This window comes from Bombina bombina, chromosome 6 (genome assembly GCF_027579735.1).
Source record: "Bombina bombina isolate aBomBom1 chromosome 6, aBomBom1.pri, whole genome shotgun sequence".
NCBI classification, from domain to species: Eukaryota; Metazoa; Chordata; class Amphibia; order Anura; family Bombinatoridae; genus Bombina; species Bombina bombina.
In genome coordinates, this window is record NC_069504.1 from 930,265,070 (window position 1) to 930,282,175 (window position 17,106).

At 34.6% G+C, this 17,106-nt stretch overlaps 1 protein-coding gene across 1 annotated transcript in view; it reads right to left on the reverse strand.

The window, feature by feature from the left end:
• The window catches only part of WWC1 (WW and C2 domain containing 1), a 425,359-nt gene that overhangs the window by 154,746 nt on the left and 253,507 nt on the right, over positions 1 to 17,106 (reverse strand). The window contains exon 8 of the mRNA XM_053718574.1: positions 14,421 to 14,494. Coding sequence (XP_053574549.1) covers positions 14,421 to 14,494 — 74 coding nt within the window. The remainder of the gene's footprint in view (positions 1 to 14,420; positions 14,495 to 17,106) is intronic.

Sequence of the window (17,106 nt, forward strand, 5' to 3'; positions counted from 1 at the left end):
ACTTTTTTATTGGTGGATGAATTTATCCACCAATCAGCAAGGACAACCCAGGTTGTTCACCAAAAATGAGCCGGCATCTAAACTTACATTCTTGCATTTCAAATAAAGATACCAAGAGAATGAAGAAAATTTGATAATAGGAGTAAATTAGAAAGTTGCTTAAAATGTCATGCTCAATCTGAATCACAAAAGAAAATTTTTGGGTACAGTGTCCCTTTAACTGTGTGTTTAACCCCTTTGCAAGGGTTAAAGACAAAGTTATATGCAAACAATAGTAATAAAATACTCAAAAACAGAACATTCTCTTTTTGCCTTTTATGTCCCTTTAATTGATAATGAATAAATCAAATCATGTATGCGTGTGTACTGATATAGGACAAAAGTTGAGGTACACACGTCATTTTTTTTCTTTATTGCATCTAAAGAGGGCATTTTAAATGTATTAGTTTTTTTGTTTATCTGTAGAATTAATGTTTCTGTTTTGAGAAGAAAAAAAAGATATGATTGTGAGGTTTGTAACTGTCCACCAATAAAACATTAGGAGATCTGCTTATCAGCCAATGAACAATCACACCTTGAGGCCCAGTACCGCAGTTCCCTCCAGTTATAAAGTAAAAATAAACAGCTTTAATTTAAAGGGACATGAAACCCCAAAAAATTATTTCAGGATTCAGATAAAACATGTGATTTTAAACAACTTTCCAATTTGCTTCTATTATTTTAATTGGTTCATTCTCTTGGTATCCTTAGTTGAAAAGCATATCTAGGTAGGCTCAGGAGCAGCAATGCATTACTGGGAGTTAGCTGCTGATTGGTGGCTGCACAAAAATGCCTCTTTTCATTTGTTCACCAGATGTCTTCAGCTAGCTCCCAGTAGTACATAACTGCTCCTTCAAAAAAGAGTCCCAAGAAAATGAAGCAAAATGGTTAAAATAAGAAAATTGGAAAGTTGTTTAAAATCACATGCTCTATTTGAATCATGAAAAGTAAGAACAAGAAAAATGTCTCTTTAATCTTGTTCATGCAAACAAAATGATAATACAGTGTATATATATATATATATATATATATATATTTTTTTTTTTTATATATATATATATATATATGTGTGTGTGTGTAGAGAAAATAACTCATTGTGTAAACCATTTACAAATCTAGACAAGTCAGAAGACTTGCTTTTACCCCAGAAACTCTCTGATTACACTGTTTCCAATGCAGCAAAGGATTCTGGGTGAGATATGCAAATGAGGTTCACAACTCACTTTTTAAAGTAAAAAAGTGAGTCATTGTTAACCTCATTTGCATATCTCACCCATAACCCTTTGCTGCATTGGAAACAGTGAAATCAGAGAGTTTCTGAGGTAAAAGTAAGTCTTCTGACTTGTCTAGATTTGTAAATGGTTTACACAATGAATTATTTTCTCTACATTTTAAATTGCTGTTATATACACACACACACACACACACACACACAAGCACCACGTCAAGGTCCTTTCCAATACCAGTATGGTTAAAATAAGTAAATTGGAAAGTTGTTTAAAATCACATGCTCTATTTGAATCATGAAAAAGAAAAATGTCCTTTTAATCTTGTTCATGCAAAAAATTGAAAAAAATACAGTATATACAGGGAGTGCAGAATTATTAGGCAAATGAGTATTTTGACCACATCATCCTCTTTATGCATGTTGTCTTACTCCAAGCTGTATAGGCTCGAAAGCCTACTACCAATTAAGCATATTAGGTGATGTGCATCTCTGTAATGAGAAGGGGTGTGGTCTAATGACATCAACACCCTATATCAGGTGTGCATAATTATTAGGCAACTTCCTTTCCTTTGGCAAAATGGGTCAAAAGAAGGACTTGATCGGCTCAGAAAAGTAAAAAATAGTGTGATATCTTGCAGAGGGATGCAGCACTCTTAAAATTGCAAAGCTTCTGAAGCGTGATCATCGAACAATCAAGCGTTTCATTCAAAATAGTCAACAGGGTCGCAAGAAGCGTGTGGAAAAACCAAGGCGCAAAATAACTGCCCATGAACTGAGAAAAGTCAAGCGTGCAGCTGCCAAGATGCCACCAGTTTGGCCATATTTCAGAGCTGCAACATCACTGGAGTGCCCAAAAGCACAAGGTGTGCAATACTCAGAGACATGGCCAAGGTAAGAAAGGCTGAAAGACGACCACCACTGAACAAGACACACAAGCTGAAACGTCAAGACCGGGCCAAGAAATATCTCAAGACTGATTTTTCTAAGGTTTTATGGACTGATGAAATGAGAGTGAGTCTTGATGGGCCAGATGGATGGGCCCGTGGCTGGATTGGTAAAGGGCAGAGAGCTCCAGTCCGACTCAGACGCCAGCAAGGTGGAGTACTGGTTTGGGCTGGTATCATCAAAAATGAGCTTGTGGGGCCTTTTCGGGTTGAGGGTGGAGTCAAGCTCAACTCCCAGTCCTACTGCCAGTTTCTGGAAGACACCTTCTTCAAGCAGTGGTACAGGAAGAAGTCTGCATCCTTCAAGAAAAACATGATTTTCATGCAGGACAATGCTCCATCACACGCGTCCAAGTACTCCACAGCGTGGCTGGCAAGAAAGGGTATAAAAGAAGAAAATCTAATGACATGGCCTCCTTGTTCTCCTGATCTGAACCCCATTGAGAACCTGTGGTCCATCATCAAATGTGAGATTTACAAGGAGGGAAAACAGTACACCTCTCTGAACAGTGTCTGGGAGGCTGTGGTTGCTGCTGCACGCAATGTTGATGGTAAACAGATCAAAACACTGACAGAATCCATGGATGGCAGGCTTTTGAGTGTCCTTGCAAAGAAAGGTGTCTATATTGGTCACTGATTTGTTTTTGTTTTGTTTTTGAATGTCAGAAATGTATATTTGTGAATGTTGAGATGTTATATTGGTTTCACTGGTAAAAATAAATAATTGAAATGGGTATATATTTGTTTTTTGTTAAGTTGCCTAATAATTATGCACAGTAATAGTCACCTGCACACACAGATATCCCCCTAAATAGCTATAACTAAAAACAAACTAAAAACTACTTCCAAAACTATTCAGCTGTGATATTAATGAGTTTTTTGGGTTCATTGAGAACATGGTTGTTGTTCAATAATAAAATTAATCCTCAAAAATACAACTTGCCTAATAATTCTGCACTCCCTGTATATTTAAATAACATATTTAAATTGTGCTCTTTCATATGTACAAAATAATTTCCTAGCTTTTCTGTCCCTTTAAAGTTGCTTTTTTTTCTCTTCTTTTATATTACTTTATATCTGGCGGTTATGAAACCTGATGTGGGCAATGAAAGTGTGTCTAATTGTTTAGCAAAACCATAGTTAATATATAAAGGTCAATAGTTAAGGGCTACTTTGATATATAAAATCTGCAGTAATCATATACAGGTTATCTTGTTCTTAGAATAACATCCTAAATTGGTACTCGGATACATGATTTTTATGCAGAAATAAAGAGGAAGCGAGGAGCCAGCATTAGAAGCATGTAATAAATAATGTACCAAATAAAAAAGCCTCCTACAGTTCATTAGTTCAGGGAGGAGATGGTTCATTTAATTTTGTAATACTGTGTGTATTGCAATAAACTTTAATTTTAAGGGACATAAAGGTACAATTATAAAATGCTCTAATTTGTGAGACTGTGCACTATTACTTGAAGAGCACTTGTTTAAACCCTGTAAATGCTACATTATATCTGAGAAGGATGTTCAGTACACGTTCAGTCATAGGCGTGCACAGCAAACTCCATTAGGGTGTGCACCCACTGAGTGCGCATATACATGTGCATATACACATGTACTCATATACACACAAACTCATATACACACACATGTACACAGTCGTATATAAACTCCCAGACTCATGCACACTAATTATAAACACATATATACACATACACAGTCACCCCCTCCCATGCCCATATCTCTTCTCTCGCCTCCCTTCCATACTCATTCATTCTCTCCCTCCTTCCATATGCCTTCTCTCTCTCTCTCTCCTTCCATGCCCCTTCTCTCTCACTCCTTCCATGCCTATTCTCTCCCTCCTTTCATGCCCATTCTCTCTCTCTCCTTCCATACCCATTCTCCCTCTCCCCTTCCATGCCCATACCCCCCTTCTTACTCCCCCTTCCATGCCCATAATCCTTTTCTCTCCTTCCTTCCGTGCCAATTCTTTCTCTCCCTCCTTCTATATGCCTTCTCTATCTCTCCTTCCATGCCCATTCTCTCTCTCTCCCTCCTTTCATACTCATTCTCTCTCTCTCCTTCCATACCCATTCTCTCTCTCCCCTTCCATGCCCATACCGCATCTCTCTCCCTCCTTCCATATCCATTCTCTCTACCTACTTCTGTGCCCATTTACTCTTTGTCCTTTCATGCCCATTCTCTCTCCCTCCGTCCATGCCCATTCTCTATCTCCCCTTCCATGCCCATTTTCTCTTTGTCCTTCCATGCCCATTCTCTCTCCCTCCATCCATGCCCATTCTCTCTTCACCCTTCCATGCCCATTCCCTCTTCACCATTCTATGTCCATTCTCTCTCTCCCCTTCCATGTCCATACCCCATCTCTATCCCCTCATATCCCCTACTTCCCTCACTGATTGGCTGCTGTGTGCCAGATTGTCCTGCAGGGAAGCCTGGCAAAACCAGAACTAAGGTCCCGCAAGGACCCAGTGCAGGCAACTCTCAAATGAAGGAGGCACGGGGCAGGGGAGATCTTTGACCTCTCTACTGGCCCTTTGGAATTCTCCTTTGCTCTTCAAACCCTGTGTGCACAGGGGTGATTAGGTAGGGTGTGCCCAGACACACCCTTTGCGCATACCTTTGCATTTAGTACACTGTACAAAAATCAGTTTGATATATAAAAAAAAAAAGGTTCATCCTCATGTATTTGTTCCACTGTGCTTATATCATATTTTAATACAAGGAACTACAGCTATGTTTATTTCAAGTTGAGCACCTATCTCTTCTTGTTTGGTTTTCTATACACCCTTAGGAATCTGCAGCTACAGGTGATGAAAGTAACCACATATGGACTTATAGTGTGAAATGTAGGTCTCAGGGTAAAGAGACATGAAAGTCAAAAAATAAACTTTCATGATTCAGATACACCATGGACTTTTAAGAGACTTTTCAATGTACTTCTTTTACCAGATTTTCTTTGTTCTCTTGGTATCCTTTGTTAAAAAGCATAACTAGGTAGGCTCAGGAACAGATATATGCTGCTGGGAGCTAGTTGTTGATTGGTGGCCACACACATATGCCCCTTGTCATTAGGTCAATAGATGTGTTCAGCTAGGTCATTGTAGTGCATTAAGGGACACTGAACCCAAATTTTTAAGCAACTTTTTAATTTACTCTTACTATCAAATTTTCTTTATTCTCTTGGTATCTTTATTTGAAATGCAAGAATGTAAGTTTAGATGCCGGCCCATTTTTGGTGAACAACCTGGGTTGTCCTTGCTGATTGGTGGATAAATTCATCCACCAATAAAAAAGTGCTGTCCAGAGTTCTGAAACAAAAAAAAGCTTAAATGCTTTCTTTTTTAAATAAAGATAGCAAGAGAACAAGGAAAATTTGATTATAGGAGTAAATTAGAAAGTTGCTTAAAATTGCATGCTCTATCTGAATCACGAAAGAAAAAATTGGATTCAGTGTCCCTTTACTGCTCTGGAACTGACTTTAACTATGTTTTTAACCCATTTGCACTAAAAGACACAAGTGGGCTAAAACAGGTGGAACCCTGGTCCTAATGAAAGGTGCAACAAATGTATAGTTTTTTTTAAAAAAAGTTTTTATAAAGAATAATAAACACAAATCTATGATCCAAAAATCTAATTTTAGTATTTAAACCTCATTGGCTCCCTGCCAAGTGGTTTATATCCTAAATGGCTACAACCACAGCTTGTAAAATAGTGTCACACAGTTGTTTATGCACAGTTGTTAATGTGCTATATTCAGTACTGTTAGGACAATACTTCAGCAACCAGCACTGAATGAATGTTATTTCTCACAAAAGTGACAGGATCTTATTAATGTAATGTGTAAGAATGTTTTTTATGCAGTCTTCAAAAAGCCTTAAGGGACACTGAACCCAAATGTTTTTCTTTCGTGATTCAGATAGAGCATACAATTTTAAGCAACTTTCTAATTTACTCCTATTATCAATTTTTCTCAGTTCTCTTGCTATCTTTCAGCTATATTACTAGTTTTGCGTTATGAGTCAAATAGCATCGTTATGGCCCATAATGCTTAAAGGGCCACTAAACCCAAAATCTTTATTTCATGATTCAGATAGAGAATACAAATTTAAACAACATTACAATTTACTTCTATTATTTATTTTGCTTAATTTTTTAGATATCCTTAGTTGACGAAAAAACAATGCACATGGGTGAGCCAATCACACAAGGCTTCTATGTGCAGCAACCAATCAGCAGCTACTGAGCATATCTGGATATGCTTTTCAGCAAAGAATATCAAGAGAATAAAACAAATGAAATAATAGAAGTAAATTAGAAAGATGTTTAAAATTGCATTCTCTTTCTAAATCATGAAAGAAAAAATGTGGGTTTCATGTACCTTTAATTTTCCCTAACACTGCTATTACAAGTCTTGTCGGTATAGGTGTACCACACACCTTTTAGCCCGTCACGCAACGTTAGTACCGCACGTTTAAAAAAAGTCCTTTTTCAATGGGACTCCCAAAGCTCCTGTATTACGAGTTTACCTGGGAGGCCAAAAAGTGAGCGGTACATCCTATACTGACAAGATCCGTACCGCCATCTAAAGTCAGTAGTTATGATTTTTACGTTACAAATCTGTAACATAAAACTCATAACTAAAGTGTTAAAAAGTACACTAACACCCATAAACTACCTATTAACCCCTAAACCGAGGCTGTCCCGCATCGCAAACACTTTTTTAAACGTAATATTTACCCCTAATCTGCCGCTCCGGACATCGCCGACACTATTAAAATGTATTCACCCTATTCCACCGCTCCCTGACATTGTCACCACTATAATAAAGTTATTAACCCCTAAACCACCGCCCTCCAGCATCAAAAACACTATTTAAATATTATTAACCCCTAATCTGCTGTCCGCCCACACCGCCGCTATAATAAACCTATTAACCACTAAACCGCAAGCCCCCACAACAAAATATACTTAAATAAACTATTAACCACTAAACCGAAAGCCCCCACAACGAAATATACTAAAATAAACTATTAACCCCTAAACCTAACGACCACCAAACTTTATATTAAAATTACAATTTCACTATCTTAAAAAAAAATAAAACTTACATGTCAAATTAAATAAATTAATTTTAAACTAACAATTAAACTAACTACCAATTAAATTAAACTAAACTACACATTAAAACAATCCTAACACTACTCTAAAAATTACAAAAAGTATCTAATTACAAAAAATAAAATAACTAAATTACAAAAAGCAAACACTAAATTACGAAAAATAAGAAACAAATTATCAAAAATAAAAAAGAATTACACCTAATCTAATTGCCCTATCAAAATAAAAAAGCCCCCCAAAATAAAAAAAAACCCTAGCCTACAATACACTACCAATGGCCCTTAAAAGGGCCTTTTGTGGGGCATTGCCCCAAAGAAATCAGCTCTTTTACCTGTAAAATAAATACAAACACCCCCCCAACAGTAAAACCCACCACCCCCACAACCAAACCTCCCAAATAAAATAACTATCTAAAAAAACTAAGCTCCCCATTGCCCTGAAAAGGGCATTTGTATGAGCATTGCCCTTAAAAGGGCAATTAGCTCTTTTACATGCCCAGACCCTAAACTAAAAATAAAACCCACCCCAAAAAAACTTAAAAAACCTAACACTAACCCCGACGATCCACTTAAAGTTATTGAAGTCCTGCTTGAAGGATCCATCCAGCCGGCAAGAAGTCTTCATCCAGGCGGCCTCTTCTATCTTCATCCAGCCGGCGAAGTCCTCATCCAGGCGGCAAGAAGTCTTCATCCAGACGGCATCTTCTATCTTCATCTATCCGGCGCGGAGCGGGTCCATTCTGAAGAAATCCGGTGCGGAGCATCCTCTTCATATGGTCACCGCCGTAAACTGGAACTTTAATGCAAGTGACGTCATCCAAGATGGCGTCCCTTGAATTCCTATTGGCTGAAAGATTTCAATCAGCCAATAGGATTAGAGCTGCTAAAATCCTATTGGCTGTTCCAATCAGCCAATAGGATTTGAGCAGCTCTCATCCTAGTGGCTGTTCCAATCAGCCAATAGGATTGAGCTCTCATCCTACTGGCTGATTGGAACAGCCAATAGAATGAGAGCTTCTCAAATTCTATTGGCTGATTGGCCAATAGGATTTTAGCAGCTCTAATGGGGGGGGGGGGCTTTTTTATTTTGATAAGGCTATTAGATTATGTGTAGTTCTTTTTTATTTTTGATAATTTGTTTATTATTTTTGTAATTTAATGTTTTTTTTTTAAATATAATTTAGTTATTTTTATTTTTCATAATTTTAGTGTTTATTTTTTTTTGTAATTTTAGGTTTTAGTGTAAGGCAGGTTAGGTTTTATTTCACAGGTAAGTTTTTATTTTTATTTTAACTAGGTAGTTAGTAAATAGTTAATAACTATTTACTAACTAGTCTACCTAGTTAAAATAAATACAAACTTACCTGTGAAATAAAAATAAAACCTAAGCTAGATACAATATAACTATTAGTTATATTGTAGCTAGCTTAGGTTTTATTTCACAGGTAACTAAGTATTTAGTTTTAAATAGGTATTATTTATTTAATAATTTTAACTTTAGTTTAGCTCTATTTCAATTATGTTAAAGTTAGGGGGGTTAGGGTTAGGTTTAGGGGTTAATATAGTTTAATTTAGCTTGTTGCGATGTGGGGGGGCTGGCGGTTTAGGGGTTAATAGGTTAATTTAGTTAATAATTGTAAATTTAATTTATCTATATTTTTTATTATGTTAAAGTTAGTGGGTGTTAGGGTTAGGCTTAGGGTTACGTTAGGGTTAGGTTTAGGGATTAATAACTTTAGTATAGTGGCGGCGACATCGGGATCGGCAGATTAGGGGTTAATAGTTTTATGTAGGTGGCGGCGATGTTGGGGACGGCAGATTAGGGGTTAATAACATTAAGTAGGTGGCAGTGATGTTGGAGGCGGCAGATTAGGGGTTAATAACTGTATGTAGGTGGCAGCGAAGTTGGGGGCAGCAGATTAGTGGTGTTTAGACTCAGGGTTTATGTTAGGTTTAAATATAATACAAAATATAAGTGCGCAAAGTGGATGCTAAAGTAAACAATTAAAAAGGTTTTTTTTAAAATAAACTCAGAATTCTGAATGTTTGACCATGTGCAAAAATTCAAATCTAAAATGCAGAGAGGTTTTTTATAGGTCCTCACACCAAAGGGTTAAAATTAATTCCCATATACTCCGATTAAATTAAATTAGTGGTGAATACAAACGTGAAACAAACCACATATGATTAAAATATATATTGTAATGCTTAAAAACATGAAATAAACAATTTGAAATACTCTTTCTAAAATTATGTTTTTTTCATGTTCTTGTTTATTAGAAAGAGTATTTTCAAATTGTTTATTTCATGTTTTTAAGCATTACAATATATATTTTAATCATATGTGGTTTGTTTCACGTTTGTATTCACCACTAATTTAATTTAATCGGAGTATATGGGAATTAATTTTAACCCTTTGGTGTGAGGACCTATAAAAAACCTCTCTGCATTTTAGATTTGAATTTTTGCACATGGTCAAACATTCAGAATTCTGAGTTTATTTTTAAAAAAAACATTTTTAATTGTTTACTTTAGCATCCACTTTGCGCACTTATATTTTGTATTGTATTTAAATGTTTGTCCTTTTGGAAGTAATATTGGGAATCTTCCTTATATATAGGTGTTTGTATTCAATTCATTTTGCGCTGGTCTCTAATTGTTTTATTTTCTTATGTTAGGTTTAAACATTATTTTCTTTTTCCCCATAGACATCAATGGGGCTACGTTACGGAGCTTTTGTTTCCGCGATCGCAGGTGTTAGGATTTTTTTTGCTGGCTCTCCCCATTGATGTCTATGGGGAAATTGTGCACGAGCACGTCAAAGCAGCGCTTGTTTTCGGAGCGGTATGGAGCTCAACGCAACCATATCGCCCGCACAAGCCTGCTTTTTTAAAACTTGTAATAGCAGTGCTATAGGGAGGTGAAATAACACCGCTTTTGTGGCGGTTGTTAAAATCCCTATAGCGCTCAAAACTCGTAATCTAGCTGTTTATTTGAAAACGAAGGTATCTAAGCTAAGGAGCAAGACAAATTTTGGTTCAGTCCCTGGACAGCACTTGTTTATTGGTGGGTGGATTTAACCACCAATCAGCAAGAACAACCCAGGTTGTTCATCAAAAATGGTCCGGCATCTAAACTTACATTCTTTCTTTTCAAATAAAGATACCAAGAGAATGAAGAAAAATTGATAATAGGAGTAAATTTGAAAGTTGCTTAAAATTGCATGCTCTATCTGAATCACAAAAGAAAATGTTTCCTTTCAGTGTCCCTTTAAATAGGGGTAAAATAAAAATATCATATGAAGCATCACAACCATGCTTTTTCACTTAAAGGGACATGGAATATAAACATAAACTTTCCTGATTCTTCACAACCATGCTTTTTCACTTAAAGGGACATGAAATATAAACATAAACTTTCCTGATTCAGATAGAGCGGTTGTTTGTGTAGAATAATGTAGCATAATGTATTTCCAATCTTTTAGAATTTAAAGGCAAAAACACCCTATGGCAGCTAAGGAAATTTTATTTTGCTTCTTTTTTACTTTTTCAATTCAGTTTAATTAGCCCTCATCTGGATTAGTAAACCTGCTCAACTTGGTTAAAGGGATAGGAGAGTCAAAATTAAACTTACATGATTCAGATAGAGCACGTCATTTTAATTATCCTATAGTACTGGGAGGGTGATTGTTGATGGCTACACATTTTGCCATTGGCTTACTAGATGTTTTCAGATAGTCCCAAGTGTTGCACTGTTAATCTGAAGCAGACGTTCAGGCTCCAAAAACCGCTGCTCCATAACCTGTCCGCCTGCTCTGAGGCGGCGGACAGAAATCAACCCGATCGAATACGCCCCCTGCTAGCGGCCAATCTGCATTTATGGATGTGCAGCGGACATGATACGCTACATCGTATCATGTCCACTTGCACATTAATAAATTGACCCCTATGTGTTTAACCCATGCAAAGGGGTTATTTTAAACACAAAGTTTTATACCAGTAACAGTGCAATGTGTCAAGAGTATGTTTACACACACAGATATATATATATATATATATATATATATATATATATATATATATATATATATATATATATATATATATATATATATATATATATTACATATAACTATTTAAGGGACATTGGGCATTGTAGAATTGTATAGTATTGTAGAGTAAAAATGTTTGTGTCCCCTTTTCCCATAATTTAATTCTGAAAATTGTGGGCTTTTCAATTTCTGTTAAACTGAAACCTATTGCTTTGTGAACATTAAACCATTACATTTATTTTTTCAATATTGAAGCAACTAATATAATTTTAAAAATATATCTGAATATTATTCTCAGACTAATCTTTGCTTTGAAAAAAAAAACCCATCCCATCTGGTATTTATTTTGTGTTTAATGTCCCTTTAATGTATTTATGTATTTAAATCATACATGAACAAACTGATCTTAATAAATAATTTCAGTACTGGTTACACAATTTAAAAAAAAAATTTGAAGAATATTTTTAACTAAAGCAAATTAAGTTTTATTAAACCAAAAACTATGCTTTTTATTGTGAGTGTTGTGAGCATGAGCAACAGCTATAACACTGAAAATACCCACTAAATGCCATTCAGAACAGGCCAAATGGGCTTTCATTAAAGGGATACTAAACCCAAATTTTTTCTGTAATGATTCAGATAGCGCATGCAATTTTAAGAAACTTTCTAATTGACTCCTACTAATACATTTTCTTTGTTCTCTTGATATCTTTATTTAAAAAGCAGGCATTTAAAGCTTATGAGCCAGCCCATTTTAGGTTCAGCACCATGGATAGCACTTGCGTATTGGTGGATACAATTAGCAAACCAATAAGCAAGCATAACCCAGGTTCTCAACCAAAAATGGGCCGGCTCTTAAGCTTTACATTCCTGCTTTTTAAATAAATATAGCAAGAGAACGAAGAAAATGTGATAATAGGAATAGAAAGGTGCTTAAAATTGCATGCTCTATCTGAATCACTAAAGAAAAAAAATTGGGTTTAGTATCCCTTTAAGTAACTAAGAAATAATATCCAAAAATCCTGTGAAAATCTGCTGGATATTGTTTGAATACAGATTTCAAATTGTCCCAGTGTAAGATCTAGGGGTTGTTTTTGTGCCATAAAAAAATCATTTTACAAGGTGATAAATGAATTACTGGGACACTTTCAAATTAATTGGAAAAACTTTGCATTTTAAAACCTTTCTTTTATCATGTGAGGATTTTACACATAATTTCTAATAGACTGCAATTGGGGTCAAATATTTTTCAATATCTGAAAGTTTAGCAATAAAATCAATTTACATGAAACCAATCATAAAATGTAGTAATTGTGCCAAATCTTAGTCACAAAAGTATCTTTAAAAACTCATTAAAAAAAGTGCTGCATCAGACCAAAATTTTACCAGTAATTTCACACTAAATTTCTAACAGACAGGAATCGGGGCCAACATATTTTAAAATATGTGAAACTTATTTTAGTAGTAAAATCAATTTAGAGAAAAGCAATTGTAACAATTAGCAATTATTTAAAAAAAATTTAGTCACATCTCTATCCTTAAAGACTTTTTAAGAAAAAAAAAGTGCTGTAAGCTACGACAGCATAACTAAACTTGTCAGCCTTCAAGTGATTTCAGACAGAATTTTAAGTCTGCCATTCATGCATAAGTTCTGATTTACATAACAAAGAAAGAAATGAGACTTGTACTTGTATCTTGCCAGCCAGTGAGTCATTCTTCTCAGCGTCTTTTCACAAGGGGTGAAAACAGACCACTGTTGGCAAAACATTAGAAAACTTCATGCTTAACTTCTATGTTTTATTACAGTTATCCATAAATGATAATGCTTTTAAAATCATTGTTTTGACTAAAAGGGTTAAAAAGTATTATAAAATATTCACTAAAATATATCTCCTTTTTTCTTTTACTCCTTAAAATGTTACTGTTAAAGGGATAGTATAGTCAAAATTAAACTTTTATTGTTCAGATAGAGGATGCAATTTTAAGCAATTTTCGAATTTACTCCTATTATCAATTTTTCTTCGTTCTCTTGATATCTTTATTTTAAAAAGCTGGAATGTAAGCTTAGAAGCCAGCCCATTTTTGGTTCAGCATCTGGATAGCGCTTGCTGATTAGTGTCTAAATGTAGCCATCCAATCAGCAAGCGCTATCCAGGTGCTGAACCAAAAATGGGATGGCTCCTAGACTTGCTTTCCAGCGTTTTTAAATAAAGATACCAAGAGAACAAAGAAAAAATGATAATAGGAGTAAATTAGAAAGTTGCTTAAAATTGCATGCTCTGTCTGAATCATGGACGTTTATTTTTGACTAGACTATCCCTTTAATGCAAATTTTCCACAGATATTTCGCCACACCAATATACTGTGTGTGTATGTATATATATACACACACACACATCATTTTGAAAATATTTTTTGCATGAAAAAAGTTAAATGGTCATGAAACCCATTTTTTTCCTTCATGATTCAGAAAGATCACATAATTCTAAAGAAATTTCAAATTTATTTCTATTATAACATTTGTTTCCTTCCTTCTCCTTTGCTAAAGGAGTTGCAATGCAATGTGAGTTAATAATAAGAGGCGTATATATGCACCCACCTATCAGAAGCCAGCTCCCTTTAGTCCAATAACTATAATAATAAGTAATAACTGTTTACATTTTATTTGAATTAATACTGCAGTATTGGTTTTGCACTTTCTTTTATTCCTTACAGGCTGATAAAGATAACTGCCTATGCTTTTCTGGTGGAGAGACAATTAACTCTAAAAGTATGTCAGGAAAACATAAATGTATTAGGACAGGATTAGAAAATGATTTATTTATTTATTTTCTAATAAATGAAAGACGGAAATACATTTTTTAGATAAAACAAATAAAAAAAATGACTACACCATACCTTTAATTAGCAACACAAAATAATATTTTTTTTTCAAAAGCCAACTGCAGATCTGTATACTACAAATTATATGTGTTTCTACTACCAACTAAAAACATGAGCAGCTGTAAAAACAGTAATTACCTTCTCTTTGCTTCTTCATATTGAAGTCGTAATCTGACCTTCTCAGCGAACTGGTTATTACTAATCATAGAGAGCTGAGAAAACAATAACATACAAATGTTCTGTGTTCATTCTGTTCCATTTATCAGATGCAATCATATATGAAATATCTGTTTGTGTAGCACAATCCATTAACCACTTTTTCACTCTAAGGTTGAGATATCTTGGTTCTTATCTACAAAATACATACTCTGATGGTAAATTCTCCCCTTTATAAAATCAGATCCGGAATGTTAGTGATATTTTAGATGGCGTTTAATTCATCAGTTGTAATGAAATTGCGCTATAACTTACTTTACAGATAAAAAAATCCAAAAGTCAATTTTTCTGTGAGCTAAAGGTTTGAATTGTCCTCCAATCCGCACTCTCCCCATATGGCAATTTTGTTGTAGCTCGAGTTCCGATTGGAGAACAATTCAAACCGTTAGCTCACAGAAAAATTGACTTTTGAAGTTGGCGGTAGAGCACAGAGTATTTTAATTTTATATTTATATTAAAAAGTAAGTTATAACACAACTTCATTACAACTGATGAATTAGACTCCATTTAAAATATCAGTAACATTCCGGATATGTTTTTAAAAAGGGGAGAGTTCACCATCACTTTAAGAAGTTTGTACTTGTCATTTAAGAGAAACTTATTTATCAAAAATGTACTTTTCTGTGTCTCAAATCATTATCTTTGTTCTAAAAAGGGGTACAGTTGTGTTTGTTTGCTCTGAATGAAAATTTTGGATATGTTAAAGGAACACAAAACTCCAAATTTCTCTTTCATGATTCGGGAAGAGCATACAATTTTAAATGATTTTCACATTCAATTCTATTATCAAATTAGCTTAATTCTCTTGGTATGCTTTGTTGAAGGAGCACTACTGAGAGCTTGCTGAATACATCGGGTGAGCCAATGACAAGAGGCATATATGTGCAACCACCAATCAGCAGCTAGCTTCCAGCAGTGCATAGCTGCTCCTAAGCCTACCTAGGCATGCTTTTCAACAAAGATACCAAGAGAATGAACCAAATTAGATAACAGAAGTAAAAGTGAAAATTCTGAATATTGAAATACAAATTTTTAGTTTTATGTCCCTTTAAAGGAACATTTATTTCAATCGATCATGACTATATATATATATATATATATATATATATATATATATAGTAAACAATTTCCAGTTCAGCCCACCGATAGACAGCTCGCCTGGGTGCAATGATACAGCATCAAATAAGAAACAAGAGAATGCACTCTCAGGACTTCTTCAAAAAAACAACTAAATTGGTTTTTTGAAGAAGTCCTGAGAGTGCATTCTCTTGTTTTATATATATATATATATATATATATATATATATATATATATATATACAAAAAATGTTTGCAATAATACTTGTAACAATGTTATATATCCAGTGCTCAAGACGTGCACACTCCTAAGCCTACTCATTATGCTCATATTCAACATAGGATACCAAGAAAAATACATAGCTATAACAATATAAGTACAGTAGAAGAGGTTTTTTTTTTTATAATTGTATCCACTCTCTGAATAATTAAAGTATACTTTTGACCATGTCTTCTTAAAGGGACAGTCTATTGAGAAATATTTTTTTTTCCTTAATGTGTGTCCAATTACTTGTTATTCCAGTTACATTATATAATATATATGGGATATTGCTCCATTAGGCTTATTTTTGTGTATGAAATAGTTGTTTTTTTTGCTTTTTAAAACCACAACCCATCAAAATGGGCTGAACTTTTAATAACAATAGCTCTCATTATCTTATCACATTATATAAACATGCTTCCTTATCTCTGTATAAGCTAACAATTAAAAATGAACATTTTAGTAACTAATCTCCCTGGGGATGTTATTTCTTCTGTTGTATCTTATTGCATTACTGCAGTGTAAAGGTGGTGGTTTTAGCAGGCAAAAACAGCTATTACAAATGACAAAATAAAGGTAATTGAGCTATCTGTAATCCATTTAATACACTCCTGCATGTAAAATAGATTATCGGGGAGCCATTAAAGGGGAGAATATTTTACAATAAACTGTCCCTTTAATGTGCTTATACAGCTTTGAAAGTGTATAGATTGCAGCATCTTGATATATAAATATGCTGGTCGGTTAAAACATATTACAATCTGCTTCAAAATAAAAGCAAAGCGGTTTTGATTTGACAGCTGTACTAACAAAATCGTTTCATATGTGACATACACTTTTTAAAGAACAAACTTTAAAATGTAACTTTCCCAAACAATAGGTATTTGTGGATTTCCAGGAACAAAATAAACACAATCTGCACTGGAGAATTTAAAGGGACATAAAACCCCATTTTTTTCTTTCATGATTTAGATAGAATATCACATTTTAAACAACTTTCTAATTTACTTCTATTATTATATTTTCTTCATTTTCTTGTTATCCTTATTTGAAAAGCAGAAATGTAAGCTCAAGAGTGTGCACGTGTCTGCAGCACTATATACAGTGGCGTCACTAGGGGGGGTGCGGGGGTGCACCTAGACACACACATACACAAAAACACTGAGACACACACTCAAAAACACTGAGACACACACACACAAAAACTCACACAAAATATGTAAACTGCACTGCATTAATTATAAAGCTCATGCCTGGAGCTGCTCTCTG